The sequence below is a fragment of the Danio rerio genome, chromosome 16 (genome assembly GCF_049306965.1).
Source record: "Danio rerio strain Tuebingen ecotype United States chromosome 16, GRCz12tu, whole genome shotgun sequence".
NCBI lineage: Eukaryota > Metazoa > Chordata > Actinopteri > Cypriniformes > Danionidae > Danio > Danio rerio.
In genome coordinates this window covers 46,578,156-46,599,946 of record NC_133191.1, presented here as the reverse complement: position 1 = coordinate 46,599,946, position 21,791 = coordinate 46,578,156, and the positions used below count along the sequence as shown (strand labels likewise).

Below are 21,791 nucleotides of genomic sequence, written 5' to 3'. Positions count from 1 at the left end.
GCTTGTGTGCTGGTTTATACAAGTGAATTTAGATTTCTCCCTGCTTGATCATCTGATAAGTAAACATACTAGTACACAAACTAAATTAAACATTATTTTTTTCAAGTGTCTTCTCATTTAAAGTAGCTGCTAGTAATCTAAATTAAAAGTTCAGATCTTTAAAAGTAGAGGCAAGCAATTTAAACAATTTTAATTGAACTTTTAACTTGGTTTAGATTGTTTTTCATATATCTAAAATCAGGCTTCATGTCATCAACACTTTTAGTCAAATGCCAAATAATTGTCCACATACTAAAAAGGCCCATCTTGGTAGCCATGCCATCAAGATAGTCATTGAGTGTTCCAATTTAAAGGAGAGGGGTCTAGATGCAGATCTGGTGCAGTGCAATCTGAGCTGCATGCAATGCTTTTTAAAGCGCTCAATTAACCCTACCCGTCACAGTGACGTCACTCACTCCATTGAGTTCATTGTGTCTGACATAGCATCGCTGAGTGATGCAATCTCAGCTTGCATCATAAAGGCTGCATCCAGATACTATTGATTTAAAGGATTTACATAAATAATTGGCTGATCTATTAATGTATGACAAAAAAAGTGCTTATTGTATTACCAAGGTTCTAAAATGTTTTTTGCAGAACTAACATATTGTTAACATGATAATATATTGTAACCGTAGGCTAACCTGTTTCGGGTATTTAACATGTTTCTGGTTGTTTTAATGTGACGAAAATGTAAAAAATGTGTCTCTTACTACTATGTTGCTGCTATTTATGTTTAGTACACAGTATGTTTTAGCATGGAAAATAAATTACCATTAGATGTCATGTTTCTAGAAAGTTGCTAGCATTTTTCATGTCATGTAATACAACTAACGTAACATTTTACGTCTGTTTCCACGTTTAGCATGTTACTAGCATGATATATTACATTTCTAGCATGAGTTCTAGATCTAAAATGCCTTCACTTGATAGCTGAATTATGTTTTGCCACAATTCTAGCACATGGCTAACATGTTGCTAGCATTAATTCTCCAGTTTTCATTTATACCACCTGTTATTGTGGTTTAAATGTTGCTAATATTTTATTTTCTGGCATGGAAATAGAATGTTAGTAACATATTTTCAAAACTCAGCACATTACCAGCCGGTTTCTAGCATGACTTTGCACGTGTTTCTGTGATATAATTATGTAAAGTTTTTTAAATGAATGTTCAATGTGCTTTCGGAAATATAATCGGATGATATTTACAGACATGAATTATATGTCCAAATGTACTACACATGACTTTGCACGTTGTAAGCATACTTTACTAAAATAAGATACAAAATCAATAATTATTCGGATACTAGGAACCAATCTTGCAGTTTGTGTTCACGGGCCACGGCGGATCAGTTATGCTGTTGCACTATTGAGAGCAGCATGGAGAGCTCGAGAAGTGTCCGAAGAACGAAAGAGGAGAAAAAACTACTCCGAAGGCAGATTAAAGCCAGTCACACATTACTGAAGCACGAGGACATAACCACAGTATCACACCCCACAAAGGTACTTATGAAGCTTATTTTGGTGTATTGTCACCCAGAAGGATTTAGTCCGAGCGTTGCAGAGGTTTAATGAACAGTACCATAGACATCTGTCATAGTGTAATGTGTCATTCATTGTATATAATTAATGCTAATATATATGCTGAAAATAAAAGTCTTTTTGCTATTAAATCCACAGATCATTTTAAACGAATGTAGTGCAGTCCATGGTAAACTGTTTTAAATGTAATGTAAAATTGAAAGGGTTAACTTAGTTCACCTGAAAACAAAAAAAGTTCTACACCCTGCTGAAAAAAACGGCATGTGGTAAAGTATGTGTTGATGCTGGTCTTGCTTGTTTCAATGCTGGTTTTCCTGGTCTTAATGTTGGTTTTGCTGGTCTCAATGCTGGTTTTAATGCTAGTTTTGCTGGTCTCAATGCTAGTTTTGCTGGTCTCAATGCTGGTTTTAATGCTAGTTTTGCTGGTCTCAATGCTAGTTTTGCTGGTCTCAATGCTGGTTTTGCTGGTCTCAATGCTGGTTTTGCTTTTCTCAATGCTGGTTTTGCTGGTCTCAATGTTGGTGTTGCTGGTCTCAATGCTGGTCAGGAGCAGCACTGAGACCAGCACTGAAACCAGCAAAACCAGCATTGAGACCAGCATACTAGCATCAAAACATATCTTACCAGCATATGCTGTTTTTTTCAGCAGGGCATTTACTCAACTTTGACTTGTTTCAAACCTGTATTAATTTGTTTGTTGTTGTTTTTTGTTAAACACAAAAGAAGATATTTTGAAGAATGTTGACAACCAGTAACCATTGACATCCAGCGCATTTGTTTTTCTTGTTTATCAAAGTTTATCAGCTTCTAACATGCTTCAAAATCATTTTAACAGGTAAAAAAAAAAAACCTCAAAACTGTAGAGCAGGGGTGCCCAAACTCAGTCCTGGTGGGCTAGTGTCCTGCATATTTTAGCTCCAACACCAATTAGACACACCTGAAACAGCTAATCTAGCTGTTTCCAGGTAGACTAGAACCTTCCAGTTAGATGTATTGAAGAAAGTGTAAGGTAAACCATGCAGGGCCCTCCAAGACTGAGTTTGGGCACCCCTGCTGTAGAGGATAAGTAAATGGTGATAACACAGATTTTGTTTTTTGTGAACTGTCTCTATAAAATCAGTCATATTTGTGATGTATGCACAATATTGTGTTGCCTGTTCATTTTAATGTAAAATTTAAAGGGTAAATAACCTAAAAATGAAAAAACTTCTAGATTTACTCACCTTTGACTTGTTCCAAACCTGAACAAGTTTTTTTTCTGGTTGTTTTGATGAATATAAAAAAAGATATTTTGAAGAATGTTGACAATCAGTAACCATTGACATCCATAGCATTTGCTTTTCGTGTGTGTAAATAGTTACCGGCTTCCAACATGCTTCAAAATAATTTATATAACAAATTAATTTATAATAAAAATAATTTATAAAAAAAAAAGAATAATTTGTTTTCAACTGATCAAAAAATCAAACTCAAAGATCAATCTCGAATAGGTTTTAAAAAAAAGTAGAGCGTGAGTAAAATGTTGATAACTTTCATTTTTGGGTAAACTGTCCCTATAAAATCAGTAAATATATATATATATATATATATATATATATATATATATATATATATATATATATATATATATATATATATATATATATATATATATATATATATGTGTGTTTTTTTGTGTGTTTGCTTTGTCTAAATAACCCAAAGAGCAGTCAGTGATGTCTATTTCTGCATGTCTCTTATTGCAGCATCTGGTGGTTTCTAATGGCGGTTTGGGGAATGGAGTGAGCCGAGAGTCTCTACTGGAGGTCCTTAAAGAAGGAGGAACTGTTGAGTCTCTCCTCACCCCTCCATCAAAACCTTATGCGTTTGTGTCTTATTCATCTATCGAAGCTGGCCAGAATGCATACACACTTCTCAATGGACGAACACTACAGTGTCAGGATCAGACCATGACACTTTATTTCAGCTATGTTGTGAAAGGTGCATCACGCGGGACATATTTTAATAAACACTGTTACTGAGCTCCGTGTTTAATGAATCTGGTTGTTTTCCAGTGGACTGTGACAGGAGTGTGTCCTGTGCTTTGCCTCCTGGTCTGTCTGTATTGGAGGATTTTGTGTCTTTGGAGGAGGAGCTGCAGATTCTGAAGGCTGTTGATTGGACACCACACGCTGATGATGTCACTGGTAAGAGATTGTTAATGCTAATTCAAGTTCGAAAAAAAAAGAAAAAGAAATTCAAGTTCGAGTAAATTTCCTTGGCATAACATTATTTTTTATTTATCACCCTTGTTTATATATGATTTAAATTAGTCTATAAATTATATATTCCTGTACTTCTCTGGTAATGACCCTACTTCTCTCTTATTCTTAAAGGGCACCAATTTTACCTCTTACAAGATGTAAGATAAGCTTTTGGTGTCTTCAGAATGTGTCTGTAAAGTTTCAGCTCAAAATACCCATCAGATTATTTCTTATATCCAGAATCCGCCCATTTTGGTGTCTGAATAAATTGTAGCTGTTTTTATAGCCTGTGGCTTTAAATGCCCCACCCACTCTTCCCACATGCGTGTCAGCTTCTCATTCGCTACATCATTTAAACAGCCATCAGTGACAGAAACAGACTCGGATAAAGCTGAAATACAGCTTGTTAGTCAAAAAACCAAGTGAGTTTATTTCATGTATTTATGGTGGAGTTTATTCAAGCCTTTCTGAAAGGATGAGTCTCACACAAATGTCGTTTGCAGTACACACACACATATATGTGCGCGTTTACTGACATGGTGCCGTGGTGATTATAACGGTTAAGAATTGCATAGTGATTTTACTTTCTTTATTACAAACATGCTCTGTTTTAAAAACGTTATAAACTTTTAAAACTTATAAAAATCACAGAGAGTTGAAACAAATATTTTAATCTCTGTATTTTTATTCTCAAATATTTTTATTTGCAAAAAAAAATGTTCTGTGGACAAGTGCAAACAAGTTATTATAGAAACATGGCACCTGTCAATCAATCGGTGGGCAGGGAAAACCACACTCATTTAGTTCAAGTTGAATCTCTTAAACGTATTATTATTATTAATAATAAGAAGAAAGAATACGTTTCTTAAAGCTTATGATGTTTTTTTTCTTAATGATGAGTATATGCGCAAGTATGCAGAAGGACTTGTAATTTGTCAGTAACCTGGGTCAATCGCTTCTGGTGAACTGTATGCCAGAAATTGGCATGTTTAAGGTCGGTTTTCTTTAAAAATCAGCGATCTCCACTGGTTGAGTGATATCCAATATAAAGTGGGTCTCAGATTTTACAAGAAGCACTGCTTTAAATGACACTTTTCCACCGTCATGTCTTTAAAATATGAACATTTATTTTACCCCAGTATATTCAATGGAGCTTCTGTGCTAGCCTGCTAATGCTGATGGGCATGCATGCGCATGGATCTTTCTCATTTTACACTTGAGCAACTAAATGAATGCCAATGTCTATTTAACTGGTTATATTTAAATTATATTACAACATTGATGCTGTAAAAGAAACCGTATAAAATGGAAAAAAGACATTAACCGTTCACTGGAAGTTTATCAGTATGGGATGAGACATAGCTCTGCATATACCCTCTATAGGCTTTGTAAAGATTTTGTTCAAGGCAGTGATGTTAGTAAAAAAAAAAATTTTTAAAGTCAAGTACAAGATTTTCGCTTAATATTTCATAAATATGTAAATTCTGTGGTCAAGAAAAAGAAACGATTTTGCATTTTTTTTTTTTTCATTGTATTTACATAAGAATATTTTGGAAAGATTTGTTATTGCTTATTGCCAAATCAAAAAATGTAGTGTAAGATAGAAATGTGTTTATTAGATGTATTGTGTTATTCTGATAATGAGCACTTGAATTGTTAAAGACAACATATTTTTAATGTGTTTATGTTTTTAGGAAAATACCCTATACTGTACATAAGAAAAATAGTGGGCTCAATAGAAGCCAAACCTTTTCCATTTTATTAATGACTTCAAGTTATATGTAAAACTTTTAGAACAATTTCAAAACAAAAAAAGCACTGAAAATGTAATGCTCTGAAAACACTTCGCCCTTATGTTCTGTTGTTGAAGTTTTAATCCACTCTGGGGTGATTTTGAGTCTTAATTTGGCCATAACCTTTTCTGTTTCAGCTAGCAGAATGACTTCGATGACAAATATTATTCTGACACATATTTGGGAAAATGCTTTGAATTTATTAGCGTTGAGTAAAAATGACAAATTTTACCTCTTTCCAACAGGGAAACCAGCAAAAATCTTAAATGCATGATTATATGGTGTCATGGCTTGGCAATCAAAAAATGTGGTTCTAGTGGATGTCAATGGGGCAAGAACAGCCACCAACAGAAAAATGGGGATGAAAATCTTATGCTACACAAAAACTAACAGTGCATCAAAGCCAATGCTGGTAAATAATCTTTCACATGTCCAAGACTGTGATAGAAGATTTAAAAATCCAGTCCACAACTACTTTTTATATTGAAAATAATTCATTTTGTGTGTTTTCTTTTCACCAAATTAGTGATATCATTTATAAATTTTAGTGATACCATTTATGAGTTAAAATCCTGTAATTTTATAAACAATTTAGTAGTTTTAATCAAGGCTGAGGTTAATTAACAGATTTATGCTAAATAAATAGAAAAAATATTGATCTATTGCATTTTTACAGCAGTTTAATTTAGTGGATGTTTTCATCCGGAACATAACAAAAGGGTAGTACATTGAAACAGTGCACAAGGGTTAAAGTCATCTAAATGTTTATGTTTAGTATTTTCTTTGTTAGAAAACTATTTTAATATGCAATACCTCTTGTTCTTGTGCCACTGATTTAATAAAGTAAAAAAATTTAAGTTTGAGGCAAGTCTTTAATAAAAAACGGTCTGTTTTTAATGTTGTTTATCAGGTTTAAGTATATTGATATGCAACTTTTTTTTCTTCTGCATTATGTGTGGGTTTGAGTGAAATTTTTAAATTTGTATTTTTTTAAAGTCTTGTCATATTAATTTTTAGTCCTCATTTTCATAAAAGAATTTCCAGTTATTAATTCTAATCATTTCGATTTTGCATTTCAGCGCAGAAAGCTTTGAAACACAGAAGAGTGAAGCATTATGGATATGAGTTTCGCTATGATAATAATAATGTGGACAAAGACAAGCCATTGCCAGGTGGTGAGTATTGAAAAAAAAAGCACATTTTCTCTTCTTAGTTTGGGTTTGGTAAGATGAATGTTTTTTTTTTTACATCAAGCTTACACTCATTTAATCAAATTACAGTAAAATAGTATGTTTATAAATAACTGTTATTGAAATTTAAAGCAATATTTTCTTATTTTAATATTTTAAATGCCATTTATTACACTAATGACATCAGTTTTCAGTCCTCATTAGCTATGTTTCAATCCACCTATTTTTATGTGTATTTTGAAAATGCACATTAAATGGTTGATGGAAATGCAAAGATGTGCATCAATTTTGAAATGCGCATAAAAAACTTATGCAAATAACTGAGTAGGATCAACTTTTGATTCAGTATTAATTTTAGTATTAGTGTTGTTATATTATTAAAAACCTCCAGAAGAGCGTCTCGGTTTCGCGCCTCACTCCTCCAAACGCCACCACGTGTTCATTGCATGTTGGCATTGTCTTTTAACACGCAAGTAATGTATTAAATAAAGAAAAGATTCATGCAGCTTCTTCTACCACATTAAATTAATTTTACTTTTGATAATTGGTGCCAGTTTATCAGGAAGTGATGTTTTTGTTCTCTTGGACTCATTAGATAGAAACGCTGCTTTATTCACATGTCTCATATGCGATATTTCAATTTTGCGCATAAATTTAATTCGCATCTTAAGATGGAAACATAGTTAGTGTCGTTGGTCCTTCAGAAATACTTTATAGTATTAAACTGATACCTGTGAAACGTTTTTTACTTGTCAAAGCTGAAAACAGATTCTTTTCTAAATAGTTGTGTGTTAAATGTATAAATTGAATGTTCGAGATAAATAACTATGTTTGAAAGTGATCTTTTTTTTACGTTTTAATTTTCACATTTGATCATATGCATGAAGACTTTTCATTTTCAGTCAGCCAGCTCAATCGCTTCCGGTGAACTGTCATGTTATTACAAAGTCGCAGTATTTAAGGTCTGTTTTTTTATCTTCACTGCCTGATTGATATACAATATAAAGTGGGTCTCAGATCGGCACTGCATTAAATTCCATTGTTCTGTGCCATATCTTTAAAATAAAAACATTAATTTTACCACAGTATTTTAAATTTTGCTCACCTGCTGCTCCTGAAGGCGCTTGCATCCGAATAGTCCTTCATCTCTTTTTACACTTGAACCACTAATAGAATGTTTTTGTATATTTAACTAATTATATTTTAATTAATTTATATTATCAATGCTGTAAAAGGAACGTTATGGAATTGAAAATTGCCACATTAACCTTATATAACAAATTAACATATTTGTTTATTCGAAGTATTCCACAGCTAATATTCAAAACTGAATTGACACCTGTCGTTTCAGGCTTGCCTGTGGAATGTGATGCTTTACTACAAAGATGTTTGGCTGGCGGCCATATAAGTGTCCTTCCAGACCAGCTCACTGTAAACCAATACCAAAGCGGACAAGGTAGTACATCATGTATTCACGCAGCTGAGGGGAGATTTATGTCGGTTTTTATGAGTTGGGTGTTATTGTCTGTTACAGGGATTCCCCCTCATGTGGACACTCACTCTCCGTTTGAGGACACCATCCTTTCCTTGAGTCTTGGTGCAAAGGTATTGATAATAATGTGAGGTTTTATTCATGTTTTATATTATCTCTTGCTTTTTAATGGAATAATTTAGCCATAAAATGAAAAATTTTCTGAAATCTTGGGGAAAAAAACAGCCATCGACATCTATAGTAGGAACAATAAAACTAAAGATGTCAGTGGCTGCTTTTTCTCCTGCATTCTTCAGTATATCTTTCTTTGTGTTCAACAGAAGAAACCAGGGTTTGGAATATGTGGATCATTTTAATTTTGGGGTGAACAATCCCAAAAACAGTCTCTATTTGTAAAATTTGTGACATTGGTGGTCAATAATGGAACTTCAGCGTTCATAAGAGACTCAAAGTCAGTGTTTAACATGATTTGTCTTCCTCGTCTGGTTGAATGCAGACTTACAGACCAGTTTAAAGGTGTACATACTGCCTTTCTTGAAGTACAATGTAAATGTTGGCAGTCTGCTATAACAAGAACTAGCTTAGTAGGAGAGTATCATGGCCTAAACATAGACTCGGGAAACACTCTTTACTAGATTTAAACATCCTTTTTTCTCTTTCATTTATATAAAAAAAATGAATGTAATGGGTTGATGGAAGGGAGAATAGGGTGTAAAAAGTTTGCTGTGTCTTCATGATTATTATTCTGTAACTAATCTGTTGTGATATGCAAATTGAAAAAGTAATAAATATATTGTACAAAAAAGGTATATACTGCCTCCTAAGATAATGATGTGTGAAAAAATATGGCGGTTGTTTGTATCCTTCTGGCCTTCGTTTTGGGTAAATCTGTTGTGATGACGTCATAGAAAGCCTCCAGACCCTAACTTTGCACAAAATCCTCAGCATTTCAGAAAAAATGTGAGAACAGATTCCTTAGTTTTTGTTTTGTTTTATTTACTAGAAGTTAGACGAAATATGTTTTCAATGATATACTGAATGTATCTGCACTGCTAAGGGTGATATTTAGATGAATATCAAAAAATGCAATGCACTCTTTCTTTTTACCTTTGTGTGCTGTTGAAGATGTTTTCATCCACTCTGGGGTGATTTTGAGTTTTAATTTGGACATAACTTTTCCTGTGTTTCAGCTAGCAGAATGATTTTTGATGACAAATCTTGTTTTGAGACTTATTATGGGTCAATGCTTTCACTAAAAATAAGACGATACACTCTGGGCAAATGTACTACCCTTTTATTATGTGCGGGATGAAAACATTTACTAAATTAAACTGCATTAAAACTGCATCAGATAAATATATTTTTCAGTTGTTTTTTTTTGCTTAAATCTGTTAATCAACCTAAGTTCTGATCAAAACTACTAAATTGTTCAGAATATTACATGATTTTAACTCTTTTATTGCCAAATTCATAATTTATATCACTGATTTGGTGAAAAAACACACAAAAATGACGTATTTTCAATATAAAAAGTAATTGTGGACTTAACCTTTTATCACTCGCAATTCCGACTTTATTTTATTTATTTATTCTTTATTCAGTGGCGGTAATGGGCTTCCATAATTATTTTCCCAAAAATGTAGCGCAGGTAGAGTAAAAGTATCTGTTGTAAATATTTCTCCAAATATGTGTAAAAAGTAGCCCTTTTAAAAGTACTCAAGAATAGTGAGTGTTGCACTGTGAAAAGTTGATGCGTTTACATGCAGTTTGTGCAGGGATGTGTAAACGTAACATTCTGTAGTGCATTTAGGGATCTTTCTCTATTCGTTTGTTTCTTCCAACCTTCCATTGTTTGTTTGTTGTTTTTTCTTTATTCATTCATTTGTTTGTTAGTTTGTTCGTTTCTTCATTTATTTGTTTATCCCTTCGTTTGTTTGTTCGTTCGTTCGTTTGTTTGTTTGTTGATTGGTTTGTTCTCGTTGGTTGGTTGGTTCATTCCTTCCTTTTTTCCTTCAGTTCCTTTCTTAGTTTGTTCAGTCCTTCCTTGAATTCTTCATTCATTTGGTCCTTCCTTCTTTCCTCCCTTCATTTGTTTGCTTATTTATTTATTCATATTTTGTTCCTTCATTAGGTTCTTCATTCATTCATTCATTCATTCTTTTATTTCCTCCTTAGTTTGTTCAGTCCTTCCTTGTATTTTTCCTTCATTCATTTGGTCCTTCCTTCCTTCATTAGTTCTGTCCTTTCTTTATTTGGTTCTTCCATTCCTTGTCGATCCTTTCTTCATTTGGCCATTCCTTTCATTCTTCATTCGTTTTATTTAGTGATTGTTTAAGGCTGTTTGGTGTTTAGTATGATTTTAGTAGCATTAAGGTTTTTGAGATTATTGCACTGTATCTTTAACGTTTTAAGCATTCTGAACATGTTCTTAATCTTCTTGACCAGAATTCTCAATGTTTTTTTTTTATATACATAAACATCGCCCTACAGGCTTTAATAGACACTTTAGGAAGTCGGGGACGATCTCCGTTTTTAAGTTTTGTGTCAGGCTGTTCAATCATTGATAATAAAAAATGAATAATGCATGAAAATTCTCACACACAGCTACTTTAACACTGGTATTTTGTATTGGTCGGTGTAATGAAGTGGAACAGTGTTCTGTTACACCAGGCCTGTTCAGACGTATTGATTGGTTATGGTACAGCAGCATTATTGATTATTTGATTTTCCTTTGTCAAAACAAAGATGGAGATGGAAAATGATCCTACTGATTTTCCCACATGGATATTTTTTTTGACATCTTGTCTTGTCTCACCTTCTATTTTTTTACAGACAGTGATGGACTTTAAGCATCCTGATGGACGTTCTGTCGCCGTGGTGCTGCCAGAGAGAAGTCTGCTTGTGATGAAAGGAGAGAGCCGCTATCTGTGGACTCATGGGTGAGAAACATCTTTTTTTATGTTATGATTGTCCTTTCCTCCTTTCTTTTGTGAGTTGTGTATGTATGCAGAATATTTGACAATTTTATATACCCCACATTTTTATCAGTGATATCCAAATCTAAAATCACTTGCCACAATTAAAAAATCAGTTTAAAGATATACTGATTAAATAATATATATATATATATATATATATATATATATATATATATATATATATATATATATATATATATATATACATACAATTTTGCATGTACTTTTGATGTATATAATTGTACTTATGCATAAATGTGTGTAATTTATTTTATTTTTATTGTTTGTAAGTTTAATTATTTTATGGGTGACCAAAATATTACATCTTATTTATTTATTAATGATTTAAAAAAATTTACTTTTCATATTTACAAAAACATGAATTTTTGTTCTAGGAAGCGATAAACATGTTTTGTGTGTGTGTTTAATGTCAGCATAACACCTCGGAAGTTTGATGTGGTACCTGTGTCAGAGACTGGAGGGTCAGGGGTCATGACCTCTGACTTGAGTAATCTGACCCTGAGCCGGCGTGATACCAGGACATCGCTGACCTTCCGCAAAATACGGCATACTCCCTGCAACTGTGGTGAGTAAAGTACTTTTATTTACTCATTTATTTTAAAGAAATACTATTTCACAATGATTTGCTCATTCCTAAACCTGTCTTATATGTCAGAAGATTGAGTGAATGTGGATTTCTCAGTTCATGACCTCTTTAAAAATGTTTATTCATTATTCTAAATATTAAATAGGCCTTCAGAGACTTCAAAAACATTTTTAAATATCTGATTTATATATCATGAAATATATGAAGAGCAGAATAGTATATAGTTATAATATTACACAATTTAATATTACCATACGTTCACACCGAAAGCGGCGAGAGCGTCAAAGTAGCTGGAAGTCATTTATTTTCAATGAGAAACAGCGGTGAGAAGCAGTGCGGCGCGTCTTCGCCGGCGTGGGCGTCAAGGAGAGTCGAAATCAAGTCAACTTTATGGTAATGAGCTATGACGCAGTTCGGCGGCAAGCAATCAGAATGAAGACATCCACCGCTTGATAGGAGTTTAGAGAACACAGACCTGTGAACTTTGGTTCTGACCACAGTTGTTCCCAAGGATTTGATGATTGCGGTCGCCGGATTTCCAATTATTTACAATGTTTTCTTACAGGAACATGCATTAAATAAGTTACTGGCGAATTACTGATGTGGAATAATGTTTTATATATATATATATATATATTTATCTTAAAAAAGTGGGAATCTCACGCGACGTGACAGTACAAAACAGTATAGCTGCTTTAGGATATTTTAGACATATGGACACATATTGGATAACTAGAGCAAAGCCACACCACACGCAACTTGATCTTCCATTGTTACATGAATTTGATAAGAAGCGCGCAACATTTTCATGCTAAAAACATGTTTTATGCAGGAATGTAACTGATATGCTGCAACGGCTCCCTTTAAATACGAAATCAATGTAGCGAGTTTTGCCGCTCTCGTCGCTGGAGCTGAAGGCAGACAGCGTTGTCGCCAGGGCGGTCAGAGCGACCTTGGACGCTCTCGCCGCTTTCAGTGTGAATGTACGGTTAGTGGTGTAACAGATCACAAACCTCACAGTTCGAATCGCATTGTTTTTTTAGTCACGAATCGGACCATATGTCGGATTAGCCAAAATGGGGAGGAAACAAATGTCATTTGCTTTCCATTTATGACAAAAACAGCACTGCAAGACACTTGGTATTAACCATAGACTGTAAAAGTTATGGATGTAGAATCCATGATGTCACTCATTGGTTTCTGAAGAACACAAAAGAAGTTACCAGTAGGCGTGGCCAGCCGTCACCATTTTGTTTGCACATCATCGCACTGTACAGGGGATACCAAACAAGGGCAAAGAGGCAGAGCGTGAGCAGAGCTACAGACGCCTGCTAGCATTTTGCTTAGACAGGCTTTTCTTTGGGAGAAATGCTTATTACTTCATTACCTGCGACTCGTTTGTGTTCTGATCACATGTGCTTGGTTGTAAACTATATCAAAAAAGTGTTGTAATACATTGAGCCACTAAACATTGTTCTTACGACGTTTTTCTACAGGAGAAAAATGTGAATTACTTCTAAATGCTTCAAATATAGTCTGTGTTAGTAAATGCAAGGCTATTTGTAAAATCCAACCATAACTCTGTATAACAATGTTACATGAATGGTTTGTGAACACAATTAAATACACACAGCATGCCATATTATCTGATAATTGTAGGAAATAATTTTAAAAAGCAACTGACTGTGTAAAGCCACATAAAACAAAACAAAAATATGATGTATATCTCGAGCTAATCAGCTGAGGTGAAGGGATGGTGACCAGCGAGACCTAGCTGTCACTCAAGTGGCCACGCCCTTAATTATGCAGTCTTGATATAGCTTAATATAAACAAAACAGAGGAGTTACAAAAAAATCACCCGCTTCACAGTTGTCATGAGGGGTAACATTAGCTAAATGAACCAAAATTGTTCTTTGTACCAGGCTGTAAACACTTTTTTTTCTGCTGTAAAGTTGGTCATTTCAACAGTGGGGTCAATAGAAATGTGCTCTATTATGGAGCCAGGACTAGTGGAATTTCTATGAATTGCAGTTTCAGTTACGTATTTGCTTTACAAGGGAGAGCAGGAGGTTGTCACTTGGTTTCAACAAACAGAACTCAGAACCTGTATTTTCATTAAAAATAAAATGAAGAAATTATCAGCTGAATAAAAATGAATATAAAATTGTAAATATAAATAAAAAATACATTTTTAATTAAAATACAAATAAAATATTCAGTACTGTGAAGAATTCACTGTTACTACTGTTGCTAAATGTACTGTTGCTAATGACGCTAAATGTAGAAATCTAACTTTTTTTGAAATCTAACAATTTCTACTACCCATGTTATTTTTTTGTCTCATTTTCATTAAATGATTCAGTTATTCACTCATAGAACTTTGTTTCAATGCTAGATGTGTCATTTTTTAAGAATTATTCAGTGGCATATTTTTGATGGCTGGTTATCACCACATATTGGTAAAATAATGTAGTTGCTGGCTACAACTTTAATTTTTGAATGTGAAAAACACTTTTAATAACCTAAGAAACCCACCACATGCCGAATAAACCACCCCAACTTCTCCAGTCATCACCATATTTTACAGGAAAGCCTAAATGCTTTCATGCATGTGATTTAAAATGACGCGAGAGGCGATCTCTACGTGATTATTACAAATTTAGGATTAATCTACAAGTAAAAACAATGTATTAATATGTGTGTTCAGAACTGTGGGTTGTGATTGGTATGAATCACGGATCAACCGTGATCCCTTTCATCCCTAATTTATATATATATATATGTATTAAAATGTATTATATACTAAATTATCAGCCCCTTCTGTGAAATGATTTGAATTTCTTTTCTATTTTGGCTGGAAGAGGAAGGTTACTTGGGGAAAAAACAACACAAGGATAAAAAAAAACTGTATTATTGTTTTGGCTACAGAATAAACCACTGACTTGACTAATTAACCTGTCTCACTTTAATTCATCTGAATACTAGTATCTTGCAAAATAACTAGTAAAATATTATGTACTGTCACAATGTGAAAGATCAAATAAATTTTTAAGACTTTTGTTTAAATATAAAATGTATTTAAAAGAATTATTGGGATGATTTAAGCGACAAGGTGGCTCAGTGGTTAGCACTGTCACCTCACAGCAAGAAGGTCGCTGGTTTGAGTGAACCACCAACTACTCCAGTATATGTTTTATGCAGCGGATGCTCTTCCAGCTGCCACCTATTATTGGGGAACACCCATATACTCTCCCATTCACACATGCACTTATACGCTGCAGCCAATTTAGTTTATCGAATTCACCTACAGCATATGTCTTTAGACTGTGGGGGAAAACCAAAGCACCTGGAGGAAATCCTCACCAACGTGGGGAAAACATGCAAATACACAAAAATGCAATTGGCCCAGCCGAAACTCGAACCAGTGACCTTCTTGCTGTGAGGCAACAGTGCGAACCACTAAGCCATCGTGCTGCCACTGAAACTTACTATGCATTTGTTTATTTTTGTAAACGTATAACTGATTGTTTTTCCCTGTTGTAGCGTATCCGTCTGTATGTGACAGCCAGCGGCCACCATCTCCCCCTGTTGTGCCTGTAGCTGAAGGAGATGCGTGTCGTTTGGAGTCACAGTACGTTCATCAGGTTTATGAAGAGATTTCCTCCCACTTCAGCAGCACACGACACTCGCCGTGGCCCAAGGTGCGAGACTTCCTGTTGTCTCTTCCACCTGGTAGTTTTCTGGCAGATGTCGGATGCGGCAATGGCAAATACCTGGGGATCAATCCTGCAGTGAGGGCGGTAAGTAAAACACCACGGTACACTTTATCAGGAAGTCTCTTATTAAGGCATCTCAGCAGTTTTGCATCTGTGGTTGTATTATGCCTTTTTTAGTATTTTCTTAATGTAGTGTGAAATGCTTTGTTTCTACTGAGTGGTATGGTATGGTTTGGTACGGGTCACCTTTATCAGGCTTGTGTGTCCACTGCTCAATGGTACCTATGGTCCCCTTTTTTGGCGGGGTGCTCGACAGAATTGCAGTTGACTTCGTTCTCATATCGTATGAGAAGCACTTCTTACTATCACTTCTTACAGATGCTTTATATACATAAATACTTATATATAACTATACATAACTATATACAATAACTATACATAAATACTTTATATATATATATATATATATATATAAAATATTTTTAAAAACTGCTAATTATTAACCTTTTTATGAACGGGATTATAACTGCAAATTAATGATAATGTAAAATAGCCTACTGTAACATCTGCGATTATATAAAATAAATAATAAATGAAACGCATCTCACTCATGACAATGAACTTTACAGTCTCTGAAATGTTACCAATTTAAAAAAAAAAACATGCATTAAGGCCTTTTTGGGTTCATAAACCATACGCAACATATACAGTCAGAACAAACCTCTTATCTTTATTCTTCACAAGCACATGTAACGTTAGCATCCTTTAAATAGTAATTCGGTCAATCAGAGTTCATAAAAGTCCAAAAGGCGATGATACATGGCAGTTCGTTCATGTTTTAGGTTGCTGAAAGCATCATTTGCTCCTTTGTTTTTCAGGCATCTCCGTTGTTTTTTTTTTTCGTTCTTCACTCTCGCATTTGTCCGTTTCTGAAAGGACGTCAAAAGTTCTTTAATAATCACATGCATATTATTATCATCAGCCCAAGTTCGTCATTTCGAATACAGACGCGCGGCAAGCACATGCAAATCTCTGGAGAAAGTGAAACCACTCGCGCTTTCATAGGGCATCATAAACAACAAGAGGACATACTGCAGGTTCAGCTCTTCTTCTAAGGCTTTGTGGCTGTTCATCAAGATATCGACAAGGTTTGTTTAAGCTCGGGTCGACAATGGCTCGTTACCAAATGCATATGTTATAAGGATGTAATGTCTTGGCTGTGTATTTAAAAATGGCACTTCCTTTGTTTCCATTCTCCTGGCTTTTGCATTCGCTAGTAATGTTTCTCTGTAAACCAATAGAAAGAGTACCCCAAAAGTGGAACATTTTTTTTTACCTATTGTAATGGTTGGTCTATTTTTTATTTATTTTTTTATGGTACTATTATATGGCTTTGTTGTTTGTCAGCGGCAATCACCTAAAGTTGGCATGCACCAAAGATAAGATTTTTTTTTTTTTTTTTTTTCCTATCATGACAAAAATGTAGGGCAGTGTGCAGTTTTGTTTTTTAGGAACCAATTGGATTGTTGGGAGATGGGTATTGCTAACAAAATGGGGGAAGATTTGACCAATGATGACTAGAAATATAAGCTAAATTTCACAGATGGAAAATGTGTCATGGTTGTTTAACCCACTGCCACTTGATCAGGCTGAGCAGAAATGAGAAGCATCCTGATAGCCCCACCCTAAAGGCACACCATGTGACCAGAGGTGAAGAAAAATCATTTTTAGGGAGGAGGGGAAAGCTATGGTAATTGATTAAAGATTATTATTGCAATTTTTTTTTTTTTTTTTCAAATGAAGTTCACAGATAGATTTTTTTATAACAAGCACTGCTGCATTCAATTCAATTCATTTATATTTATATAGCGCTTTTTACAATGTAGGTTGTGTCAAAGCAGCTTAACATAGTTCTAGTATAGTCCAGATTTCAGAGTTAAAATTTAGTTTAGTTAGTGTGGTTTAAATTTCTGCTTAAAGTTTAAACTCCGTAGAGCAAATCTATCAAAGCGCAGCTCCACAAGTCCTGATCAGAGCAAGCCAGTGGTGAGGAAAAAAAACTACATTGTAATGGAGTCCCTGACACATGCTGTAAGCAGAGGACCAATCACAAGACTGGGTCAAATCTGACCAATAAGAGTAGAGTAAGCTCTCAAAAGGTTCCGTTTTAAAGAGACAATAAAGAAAATTTTAGTTTTTATCTTGAATACTTTGTAAACTTTGTAGGAAGGATCTTCAGAATAGCATAATGGGACACGTGAACTCCTAATGAGCAGTCTGATGTCTTCTGTCCGTCTGCAGGTGGGCTGTGACCGCAGTGTTAATCTGGTTCAGATCTGCATTGAGCGAGGGTACGATGCTTTTGTGTCCGATGCACTGTCCGTCCCCCTGCGCAGAGGCAGCTGTGATGCCTGCATCTCCATTGCCGTCATTCATCATTTCGCCACCCAGGTGAGCATACAGCACTTGGAAATTCTGAGAAATACACAGAATAATCATTTTAGGGACCCTTTTCACATTTCTGGGTTTCTCAGTAGAGGAAGTCATCATAGTTGAGTAAACTTAGAGAGCGGTGAATGGGAGAGTACAAAATATAAATATATATATGTATATGTGTGTGTGTGTGTGTGTGTGTGTGTGTGTGTGTGTGTGTGTGTGTGTGTGTGTGTGTGTGTGTGTGTGTGTGTGTGTGTGTGTGTGTGTGTGTGTGTGTGTGTATATATATATATATATATATATATATAATTTTTTTTCTTTTTTTTTACAATCATATTTGCTGAAATAATAGAAGATAAACATGACTGGTGTTATCAAAACATTCAGAAAAAAAGAAAAAAATTATGTGGGACCAACGTCAAATGCATTGTTCTGCTCATAAACAATGCATTCCTTACTTAAGCGAGAATTTGCATGCAAAGATCATATAATGCATACATAAATACACCTAAATGTACACATGTTGTTGTTTTTTATTTAAATATTAAAAACTTATAAGGATTTAAGATACTAATTTCCATAAAACGTGACATAACAGTCTTGTGAAAGATCCATTTACCTCACAGTTGTCTACTTTCCAGTTACTCTGTGGTATTACTCTGAGGCCCGTTTTGACTGGTGATGGCTACTTAACGATTTTTTGGTTTTGAATCAGTGGTTCAGAGCACATATCAAATGGTGGCGTGACTTCACTGAACGGGGCTTTGTTACATCATTATGGTTTCAAAACTTTTTAAAAATTGAATAATTTCCTCTTGCAGACAATCTGTATATTACAATAAAATCCACATGAACATCGCCCACAGTGGCGAATCAATATACTTTACCTGATCTCAAATCAGTTTTACAAGTTTATTGTCATTTTACTGAGACGTTTGTAAAATGAAAAGGAATAATAGTTAATAATTTAGCAGAGCCCACAATTGAACATGCAATATACAAGCCTTGAAAATGTACAAAAAAAAAGCGCTTATTATGCAGACTCTTAATATTTACTGATATCAGTTGATAAGCTGAGAGCATTTAAAGGTTATGCTTTAAATTTAAAGTTCGCAATATTTCTGAAAAGTCAAATGCTGGTTTTTCATGAGTTTTATTTCCATTTACACCGTTTTGACCATCATTTTGAAAAGCTTTTGTTTTAAAAGCTTTGTCCTCCTGGTCAAGCCAGTACTCAATCCAGCAACCTTCTTGCTTTGAAGCAATCACGTTAACCACCATGCCACCTAAATGAAGCAAAGAGTTCTGCTTTAACATTGGATCAAATAAAATGCAAAATATTTTAAATGGTTAAAAAACATATATAAATTTACCTTTGTTCCAGAGGCCATAAGGCTTTACAACACTATATTTTAGCAAGTTTTAAATTGACATTTTTAATACATGGGTCTTTTCTATGGTTTTTTTTTTTTGTACAATTTATGAAGCTATTCTGAAGCATGCCGGATTGTGTTTTTCAATATTGTTTGTAAGTGATCTGATCTCTTTATGTGTGTGTTTGTATCATGAAATGCTACTACCCTAATCCTATTGCCCCTGGTGGGATTAATAAAGCTGTTAAACTTAAACTGTGCCACCTAAAAGAAGCAAAGAATTCTGCTTAGGATCAAATAAAATGTTAAATATGTTATAGTAAAACAGGGTTGTTTAAAGTATATTCATGTGTAACATTACTATTTTTGCTGTATTCTTGATCAGATTATTGCAATTTTTCTTTAAAAACACACACAAAAAATGTCCAACCCCCGATATTTTATTAGTAGTATTTGTTAACCTGTTAAACTTTAAACCATTATTTTAATATATTTTAATTTAATGTTTTGGTAGTTTTTTCTGATGTTTAGGAGTGTTGGTGTCTATCTACCGGTGCATTCTGTTTCCACAAATATGACCATAAGGTTTAGAATGAGGCAGTTTCTTATATTATTTGTAATAAACACTACTACTTTTTAATTTTTATAGAACATGAGGCTTTTAATAACATACAAAAAATATCAACATGTGTAATTCCTGCATTAGGAAAAAATATACTAGGACAAAATCATCTGTTTGGGATTAAACTGGAATGGTAAAATACATGAGTGATGAATTATGTGTAAATATATATGTGACGCTGAACAAAGTTGCATGTGTTGTTAGGAGAGAAGACGAGCTGCTGTCAGAGAGCTGATCCGGTTAATAAAGGTAGGAGGAAGAGCTCTAATCTATGTTTGGGCCATGGAGCAAGAATACAACAACCAAAAATCTAAATATCTGAAAGAAGAAGCATCTGGAAGCAGCAGGGAGGGTGGCGAAGAGCTAAAAACTGAAGAAAATAAGGCAATTCAAAAGGAGGAGCATGATAGAAATATGATATCAGACATTCGGTGCACAGATGATGGTTTAAGTAATGTGACGCAACCAAAAATACATGTCCACACTAATCGAACAGCTTTCCTGTCCCAGGACCTTCTGGTGCCGTGGCATTTAAAAGGCAATATGGAGAATAAGAAGGGAGCAGCAAGTGGCTGCGCAGACATCCCTGTGGAAAACGCTAAGCAGAAGCCTGTATTTCACCGCTATTATCATGTCTTCCAGCAGGGAGAGCTGGAGGAGCTGTGTTTGGGGGTAAAAGGAGTAAAAGTGCTCAGGAGTTACCATGATCAGGGTAACTGGTGTGTGGAACTGGAAAAGACACATGGTAACTTTTCAATTATTGCAGCGGGAAAATGAAAAATTCTATTTTCTTTAATAAATGACAGCGTATAATATATATTTTAATATTCATTTGAAATGTTTTATTGAACGCAATGACGGTTAATAAATGACAACAGCAGAATAACGACAATGTTGAGTGTTTTTATAAAACAGTGCAACATGCTCAACCTACTTCACTTACTACCTACTACCTTCTTCAAATAATTGTGTAGGTTTTCTGCAATACAATAATTGATGCGACTCTTACAATTATACACTTTTTCTTGCAGTTGTAAGTTTGTCTTACTGTTCTGACTTTTTAACCCCTTCGGATCCGGTGTCCATTACAATAGGCATCACGTCAGCCTATGTTTTTGTGGTTCTTAAGCATTTCATCTAACTTAAAGTCTGCAGTCCATGAGAGTGGATGATTGTCAAATGGTGGTAAGACTCTGCATGTTGTAATTTGAAAAGAATCCAGTACACTACCTGACAAACACTTGACTATCCAAGTTTTAGGAACAACAAATAATAACTTGACTTCTAGTTGATCATTTGGTATCAGAAGTGGCTTATACTCTATGAAAGGCAAAAGCCTCTAGATTACTTATTTTTCCAAAATAAAATATGATCATGCCCTGATTTTTAATTATTTAATTAGGACAGTAATGTCTGACTTTGCTTAGACAAAAGTCTTTTCACTTAACAGAAATGATGTCCAGTATAGAATATAAAGTCATGGTGCAGTGGAAAAATAATGAATATTGTGTTTGACTCCCATGAGCTTGGAAGACTGCATTCATACATCTCTGCAATGACTCAAATCACTTATTAATAAAGTCATCTGGAATGGCAAAGAAAGCGTTCAAATCCCAGAGTTCATCAAGATTCTTTGGATTCATCTTCAATGCCTCCTCCATCTTAAACCAGACATATACTCAATAATGTCTATTTCTGGTGACTGGGCTGGCCAATCCTGGAGCACTTTGACATTCTTTGCTTTCAGGAACTTTGATG

General features: G+C 34.5%; 1 protein-coding gene across 2 annotated transcripts; it reads left to right on the top strand.

Annotated features, from left to right (window-relative positions):
• Nucleotides 1–1,391: 1,391 nt before the first annotated feature.
• alkbh8 (alkB homolog 8, tRNA methyltransferase) lies at nt 1,392–20,919 on the top strand. 2 transcript variants are annotated; one of them, XM_073926551.1, is made up of 12 exons: nt 1,392–1,543; nt 2,379–2,417; nt 3,328–3,562; nt 3,637–3,768; nt 6,698–6,793; nt 8,160–8,264; nt 8,343–8,413; nt 11,133–11,239; nt 11,713–11,864; nt 15,430–15,686; nt 17,904–18,053; nt 20,238–20,919. In XM_073926551.1, exons 3-12 carry the CDS (start codon nt 3,532–3,534, stop codon nt 20,808–20,810), a joined length of 1,674 nt encoding a protein of 557 aa, XP_073782652.1. In that variant the 5' UTR covers nt 1,392–1,543; nt 2,379–2,417; nt 3,328–3,531; the 3' UTR covers nt 20,811–20,919. The 2 variants fall into 2 exon arrangements, with proteins under 2 accessions (XP_073782652.1, XP_009290865.1); XM_009292590.5 differs by lacking the exon at nt 2,379–2,417.
• Nucleotides 20,920–21,791: the final 872 nt, after the last annotated feature.

Coding starts and splice junctions, on each gene's coding strand:
- alkbh8 (XM_009292590.5), top strand. CDS start 1,421: ATGGAGAGCTCGAGAAGTGTCCGAAGAACGAAAGAGGAGAAAAAACTA. Junction 8,414..11,132: donor CCTTGAGTCTTGGTGCAAAG/GTATTGATAATA, acceptor ATTTTTTTACAG/ACAGTGATGGACTTTAAGCA. Junction 15,687..17,903: donor TCAATCCTGCAGTGAGGGCG/GTAAGTAAAACA, acceptor GTCCGTCTGCAG/GTGGGCTGTGACCGCAGTGT.